We start from the raw sequence: 8380 nt of genomic DNA on the forward strand, positions 1-8380 counted from the left end.
GCCATGGTATTTTATCAACATAAAAGTAACTAATTCATGCGTAGGTACTCAAACTGGACTGTTGCTCTGAAGAACCTGACCATCCCCTCCCCTAAGGAGTATGGAAGACTCTGGAATTTAGGACTAGAAAAGTGGTTGAATGCTGAGAGCAGAGCTTGATGGGCCAGCCTGGCAGGGTCCTGAGAGACAGCAGTGCTGGAGCGGGGCCGGCTGTGAAGGTGCCTGGTTCAAGACTGCAGTGCTGGAGCGGGGCCGGCTGTGAAGGTGCCTGGTTCAAGACTGCAGTGCTGGAGCAGGGACTTTAACAGCAGCTTGGCCCGAGACCATTCCTGGGATATTTTAGCAAAGACTGGTTGCCTTTTGTCCCTGTAAGAACTTGCTTGAGGCTAAACTAAAAAATAAAGGAGTAATTTTATTAGTGGAAGAAATTTCAAGACTATCTAATGTTGAGTTTATGGTTTGGTTATTATTGACAACACTTTTGCAAGTGTACAGTGAAAAGAGCAAGAGGGCAAAAGGAAATGCAGATGCCCTGCTCGGAGAGAAAAAGAGCTCCAGGAAGTTCATGCTTTTATAATTAATTACGTCAGTGCCTAGCGCGACTACAAGTATAGTTCTGAGTTGTTGAAGAGCTTGATACTTTATGAGGTGACTGACCATTAACTTGCTTGTCTTAATTATCTTTACCAGTTAGTAGTTTTTATAAGATTAGGATTTGCAGCTTTATCTTTGTGGTCTTAAAAAATAACAATTTCTGAACTGAAGCTTTTAGTGTCAAGATGAAACTTCAAATAATGAATAGAGTCCACAGAGAGACTGGCAGCTTCACCTTCCTGCCCCGTTCACAATGCTTCACTACAGAATATCACAGTTTCTTGTTTGACTTAGTGACCTCAAGAGAAGACCAGACATACATTCTTCAGCCTGAACAGACTTTAGGGAAGGCGAGATGTTTTCTAAGCCAGTGGTTCTCAGCCTTTCTAATGCTATGTGACCCTTCATCACAGTTCCCCATGTTGTGGGGATTCCCCAGCCATAAAATTCTTTCATTGCTACTTCATAACTGTAATTTTGTCACTGTTATGAATTGTAATACAAACATCTACTTGCAGACATCCCTAGGTTACCCCTGTGAAAGGTACTCTGACCCCCAAAGGGATGGCAACCTTGTTGATTGTGGAGAACCGCTGCTGCTCCGAGCTCTTTGCAGGTCTGCTTTAAGTCTTTGTCTTGCTACATCATAAGATAGGCATACCCCAGTTTCTTGTGTTTCATGTTTGGTACTCATTGCTGTGGCCCTAGCTCTTTAGCCTTTTATTTATTTTTATCATATTAATAATATAAAACATTTTATGAACTTAAAATGTCCCATAGCCTTATAAATTTAAAGATTTTCAAAGCTGTTCTTTAAAAAAAAATCTAGTTTTTTAAAATTTTTCTGTAAAACTACAAAATTTTCTCTTAAGAAAGTTTAAAATCTCTCAACTGTGTGCTCTTGCAATATCAAAAATTAAACCTTTTTACTTCAGGAGGGAGCAAGCATAATCTGCAGAGGCAAAACCAAGCTCGAGAAATGCAAGCTTTGACTGTTTTATTTGTTTAAATTAGCATATATTGTTATAGATTTATTTTGTTATGGTGCTTTGTGCATTCTTTTGTTGGTCACTTCCTAGGTCTTAAGAAGCTGTCCTGGGAGACAGAATGCTTCAATTCAGAGAAAATTATCTTTCTGACCATGAGATAATTTATTGTAATAATTTTCAACTCCTTTTTTTTTTTTTTTTTTTTTTTTTTTGGTTTTTTCGAGACAGGGTTTCTCTGTGGCTTTGGAGCCTGTCCTGGAACTAGCTCTGTAGACCAGGCTGGTCTCGAACTCACAGAGATCCACCTGCCTCTGCCTCCCGAGTGCTGGGACTAAAGGCGTGCGCCACCATCGCCCGGCTGAATTTTCAACTCCTTTTTCCTACTAATATGATTTCATTTTTGTTTATGGCTGAATAAGAAATCCCATTGTGTATATGTACCCCATTTTCTTTAGCCATCTGTTAGTGGACCTTTAGGATGGTTCCACTCTTGCTGTTGTGAATAGTGTGGTAATAAACATGCATGTGCAGGTATCTGTCGATAGGACGTGGAATCCTTTGGGCGAATGCCCGGGAGTGTCATATCTAGGTCTTATGGGAGTTTTATCTTCAGTCATGTGAGCAGCCTTTACACTAGCTTCCTTAGTGGCTGTGCTGTTTTACATTCCCACCAATGACTTATCTTTTATTACATCCTCTTCAGAATTTGTTATTTGTTTTCTGTGGTAAGATGGAACCTCAAAATTTTTATGTGCATTTATTTGGTAACTAAAAATGCTGAAGTGTTTTAAAAATAGTATTGGCTGTTTATGTTCTTTTGAGAAATCTCTATTGAGTTCATTAGCCCATTTATTGATTGGAAGATTTAGGGCTTGGGTGTTTATTTATTTATTTTTGCGGTTCTTTCTGTATTTTTTTTTTTTTTTGGTTTTTTGAGACAGGGTTTCTCTGTGGCTTTGGAGCCTGTCCTGGAACTAGCTTTGTAGACCAGGCTGGTCTCGAACTCACAGAGATCCGCCTGCCTCTGCCTCCCGAGTGCTGGGATTAAAGGCCTGCGCCACCATCACCCGGCTCTTTCTGTATTTTAAATGTTAGCTTTGAAATGCAGGTGGCTCAGACTCCCTCACATCCTGTGGGCTATGAGTTCACGCTTTTGGTGGTTTCTTTTGCTGGGTAGGAACTTTCTAATTTCATGTAATTCCATTGTCAGTTCTTGGAGTTTTTTCCTATGCTATTAGAGCTCTTTTTAAAGGTCCTTGCCTGTTTCTATACCCCCTGTGTTTTTCTCTGGCAGTTTTAGAGGCAGCTTTCTGTTAGAACTGCCTTAACTACAGCCCAGGGTTCAGTGAGTTGTGCTGTCTTTTCATTTGACTCTAGTAATTTTAAAAATCCCCTCTCTGCTTTATTCAGTGGCTCACTGTTGATTGAAAAGTGTTTTCAGGGGCTATGGATGTTGATAGAGTGCTGGACTATTACACACAAACCCTGCGTTTCTTTCTCAGAAGTAAATGAATCAATTAAGTAACAGAAGTACATCATTCGGGCTCTGAATATGGGCTTAGTTCTGTGGTTTCTCTTGCTGCTGACTTATAGTTTTAGTTCAGTACAGGTAATATGATACATTATTAGGAAGTATTTCAGTTTCATTAAATTGAAATTTAATTGATTTTTAGAGATTTTATCTACCACTGAGAAGTATTTTTTCCCTACCAGTTGGCTGAGATATTCTGCAGCTGTCACTGATCTGAAGTCCCCCCACTAATATGGTCAAGGTGGCTCTGATCTTGCATGCCCTTTAGAGTTTGTTACATAAATCTGGGAGTCCTAAATTCAGTGCATAGACACTTCCAATCATTTTCTCCCTTCTCGGTGAGTTGTTTCTTTGTGAATAGTAGGCTTCTCCATCTGCTTTGGTGAGGTTTGGTTTCCATGGGCAGGTAAGGCTGGGGACTGTTGGGCAGTGTTACAGAAACATGTCTTCTTTTGTAGTCAGCTACTGTCACAGTCTGTGCCTGCTCCTAGCAGCAGGGAAGTCCAGGAAGTGTGGCTCTTGTTTGTGTAACTGTGTAGACATAATGAAGAGGTTTGTTACATAAGAAAAATAGGAAGTTAAACAGAGCCAGCACCGTCTGTCATGCAGTCTCGTGTAGTGTTTAACTCCTGCTTTCTGTTTTCCCTTGGGTGACTTTAAATTCAATTTCTCAATCATTAATGCATGAGTTCAAAAACTAGATAGAACCAAAGGGTTGCTGTGAAAAGTCCACCCGTCTACACAGTCCTCCCTACCCACAGTCTCTAACGTCTCCCCGTCTACACAGTTCTCCCTGTCTACACAGTCCTCCCTACCCACAGTCTCTAACGTCTCCCCGTCTACACAGTCCTCCCTACCCACAGTCTCTAACGTCTCCCCGTCTACACAGTCCTCCCTACCCACAGTCTCTAACGTCTCCCCGTCTACACAGTCCTCCCTACCCACAGTCTCTAACGTCTCCCCGTCTACACAGTCCTCCCTACCCACAGTCTCTAACGTCTCCCCGTCTACACAGTCCTCCCTACCCACAGTCTCTAACGTCTCCCCGTCTACACAGTCCTCCCTACCCACAGTCTCTAACGTCTCCCCGTCTACACAGTTCTCCCTACCCACAGTCTCTAACGTCTCCCCATCTACACAGTCCTCCCTACCCACAGTCTCTAACGTCTCCCCATCTATACAGTCCTCCCTACCCACAGTCTCTAATGTCTCCCCGTCTACACAGTCCTCCCTACCCACAGTCTCTAATGTCTCCCCGTCTACACAGTCCTCCCTACCCACAGTCTCTAATGTCTCCCCGTCTACACAGTCCTCCCTACCCACAACCACTAATGTCTCACTATCAGTTCTCGGCTTCTGTGTGGAAACATGAGAAAAGGTAACTATGCATTCTTCCTCTTCCTCTCTCAAAGCATCTGCCTGATGTACCCTGGTCCTGAAGTAGAGCAGGTAGAGGAGGGGTCTGAGGACAGGAGTGATGGAGCGGGAACTCACAGGTGCCCTGAGGTACTGCCCACCCAGTGTCTTGCTTTGTGTTGGTTACACGAACATTCCCTTCATAATGTTTGGTTTAAACTACATTTGAGATTTATATACCATCTTACGGTTTTTCATAGTAAGAATGTTTTTAAAAATGGATCCTGAGAATTGGTTTAAATGAATCCATTTGAGATACCCTTTAACAGTCTTATTTACCCCATTTCTGTTTTAATAAAATGTAGAGCTATTTAATGAGGCAGAAGTGGCCTGGAAAATTCTTTTCTTAACCTAAATGATCATATCTGTGTCTCCTTGTAAGGTCCATTACCATGATTCTCAGATAAATTAATAGATTCCACCTCAGAAAAAATATAGAGAGTTAAAAGCTAATGTTGTCTTTCTGTGGCCTATACTGTAGTTTAGAATTCTTTTCAGTGTGTCGTATATCACTTCTACTAAATCTGAGCTGTTTCCCGCTGTTCTGTTTCTTTACTCTCATTTCTCATCAGGACGGCAGCCTAACAAATGTGTGCTCCTCACTAACCTGTGTCTTCGTTAGTAGCAGGAGCACTTTGGAGGTCTCTATGGATTCCCATGAGTTTATGGGGGGAGGGGATGTGGCTACTAAAGAATATGGTGTCCCAAGGCTGGCGTAGCAGCCACATCAATAGAAAAAAAAAAAAAAAAAAAAAAACAGAGCAAAGAATACCCAAACTCTCACATGTCTTGCATATGTAAAATTTTACGTTAGCTCTTACTTTAAAAAATTATTGTTATTTTTTTCACTTTATTTATGTATTTAATGTGTGATGGGGGACACATGTGTCTCACAGTGTGCATGTGGAAGTCAGAGGACAATTTGCAGGACCTGGTCCTCTCCTTCCACCAGCTGGGTCTCCAGGGTTGAGCTCAGGTCAGCGGCTGGGCAGTAGCCTTTTCCCCATGAGCCCTCCCCCGACACCTGTTTGCTCTGTTAACAGCGTTGTCACACAGTAAGCAAACCTCCAAGGCAATCATTAGTGGCTGGTGTTGGGGTGACGGTGACATTCGATCACTTCACAGTCTCTCCCATCGGGCTTTCTATTTCCTGACTAGACAGCTGAGCAGACCCAGGTATCCAGTTGTGATTCCGTTTGAGAAGCAGAGTCTTTGATGAGCAGCAGAGTCTTTGATCAGCTCCTCTTACAGAACGAGGCTCATTTCCAGCGCGGCTGTGTGGTTTCTAAGCCGCGGAGCAGTCTCATGATTGAAACTCAGAAGCTGCGTGATGTATGCGGAGCAGTGGGGGTCTGCCGGCCACTCTGCTGCTGCTGAAGGAATGAGGCTGGGCGGGGATTCGACTGTCGGAGACGTGGGGGAAATTTTTACCAATTTCTTATCTTCCGCTTTATCTGTACCCTTCTGTTTTAATACAGGTACAGCCTGACTGTTTGGACTGGAAAAGATGACAATTATTCCACTGAAGATTTACTTTATATTCGAGACTACTTTAATAAAACCCAAGTTTTCTATGATATTTTGGATCCACAAAACCATGAATTTAAACAAGCCATTGGGATCCGAGTCCCTCTTTAAGAATACAAGAATTCACTTCTTCTAAATCCGTTTCTCTTTTGGCTTCATATCCTTCTCTGCTTTGTCAAAATTAATTACTGTATTAATAGTGATTATTGGTTTGTGCTAAATTTATCCAATCAAAATGTCTATTGTGTACTTCCTCCACCTTTATAATGTCATATGGCTGTGCGTATGAAAGATTTCCCAGCTGCAGTAAAACTGTCCAAGCTGGGTGTGCTAGAACATGCTTTTAACCCTACAACTTAGGGGACTGAGGCAGGAAAATCAAGAGTTCAAGGCCAGCCTGGACAACATTGTGATACCCTATCTCAAAAACAATTTTTATAAATTCTCTGTAATCACCAGACATTAATTTTGTAAAAAATTTCAATTATTGAATTGACTACTTTTTGATGAAATTAGGAGCACGATATATTTGTCCAGAATGAAATACTTCCTATCTAGCCCTTAACAATTTTCTTGAAAAGTTTTCCTATGTTTGTTTGTTTGTTTGTTTATTTATTTATTTATTTATTGTATGCATGTGTATGTGAGTGTGTCATGATGCATATGTAGCAGTCAGAGGAAAGTCTCTAGGCACAGGTTCTCTTCTTCCACCTGTGTGTCCTGGAGATGACACGCAGGTTGTTAGGCTTGGCAGCAAGCACCTTTACTGCTGAGCTGTATGTCTGGCCTCATAATCTGAAGACAATAGTATATTCTAAGTGACATTCAAGAAGCTGCCACTTAGATTTAGATATAAAGAAATTAAGCTGTTCTAAGAAACAAAAGTGCTTAGAGAGAATCATGAGATTTATTCTACTGCAAAGTATATTCTGAATGATTACTTGTGTGGGTAAATACCTGTGCTCAGATCTTCACGGCACACATGACTGAAGAGCACCTTTGGCCTAAACACAAAGCCGAGCTTAGAAGGCATTTGGCAGTGAGTGTAAAGACCTCCTGGCTTCTGAGACAGGCAGGAAGCACTAACTCTAAAAGAAAATACAGATAAATGGATTTGAACAAGCGTCTCATCAAAATACACCATTGAGATGGCTCAGTAGTTAAGGGCATTGACAGCTTTTCCACAAGACTCAAAGTTCAGTTCTTGACACCTACATGGTGTCTTACCACCATCTGAAACTCCAGATCTACAGGATGGAATGCCCCCTGCTGATCTCCTTGAGTACTGCACTCATGTGGTGCACAGACACACATGCAGGCAAAACACTTATACACATAAAATAAAATTAAATTCTTAAAAAAAAAACAGCACTGGGGCATATCTGACAAAGGACTGCTATTTTATGTCATGTACACCTATAAAGTGGTAAAAAGTCAAAAGCTTGAATTAAAAATGAGGAAAAATTGACAGCTACACCATGAAATAATATATCCACATGCCCAAAGCAAGTTTTGCAGAAAAGGTTCTGGACAGTATTACTGTTCATACAGGAAAGGCAGTTTAGGCCACAGTGAGATACTAGTGCATACATCCCAGAACAGCTAATACTAGAAGGACTGGCAGCTTGTAGGGGGCAAAGGAAACATTCCTGCAGTTTTCAGTAAAGACAGTATCTCTGACTAGGATCCAGCCATTGTATCCATAAGCATGAAGTCAGGGGAGTTCTCATGCTCACAGAGAAGAATTGTGATAGAATGCTGGTAGCCGTTGTATTCTGAGCCCTAGTTAGAAACAACACATTTTCACCAGCAGGATGTAGACAGGGGTTTCTGTTCCATCTGGTCCTGCAGCCGTTCGGTCCCAAAGAAATACATAGAGGTCTACTACATTAATCATAAACTGGTTGGCCTAGTAGCTTAGGCTTATTGTTAACTAATTCTTACATCTTACTTACATTAACCCATTATTCTTGTCTGTGTTAGCCATGTGGCTTGGTACCTTTGTCAGTGAGGCATTCTCATCTTGCTTCCTCTGTGGCTGGGTGATGACTGCAGACTGAATCTTTGCTCTTTCCAGAATCCTCCTGTTCTCATCGCTCCACCTCTACTTCCTGCCTGGTCTCCCTGCCTATACTTCCTGCCTGGCTGCTGGTCAAGCAGTGTTTTATTAAAAATAATACAAGTGACAGGATAAAAGACCATTGTCCCACAGCAGCAAGAGAACTGCTAAATATAATTAACTTACTACACAGTGTTAAAAAAAAGAAGTCTGAACTGCTTAATTCATGTTGTACGGATAATAGTAAACAGTGCAGAAGGAGTG

The 8380-nt window shown here is 41.6% G+C and overlaps 1 protein-coding gene across 5 annotated transcripts in view; it reads left to right on the plus strand.

The window, feature by feature from the left end:
* The window catches only part of Fam151b (family with sequence similarity 151 member B), a 32325-nt gene extending 24319 nt beyond the window's left edge, over nucleotides 1-8006 (plus strand). For all 5 annotated transcript variants that reach the window (XM_041663563.1, XM_041663561.1, XM_041663562.1 and 2 more), the window contains one exon: nucleotides 6009-8006. In XM_041663563.1, coding sequence (XP_041519497.1) covers nucleotides 6009-6168 — 160 coding nt within the window. In that variant the 3' untranslated portion in view covers nucleotides 6169-8006. The remainder of the gene's footprint in view (nucleotides 1-6008) is intronic.
* The last annotated feature ends 374 nt before the right edge of the window (nucleotides 8007-8380 follow it).

This window comes from Microtus oregoni, unplaced genomic scaffold (assembly GCF_018167655.1).
Source record: "Microtus oregoni isolate MIOR12 unplaced genomic scaffold, Mior012 000014F_ref0000157, whole genome shotgun sequence".
NCBI lineage: Eukaryota > Metazoa > Chordata > Mammalia > Rodentia > Cricetidae > Microtus > Microtus oregoni.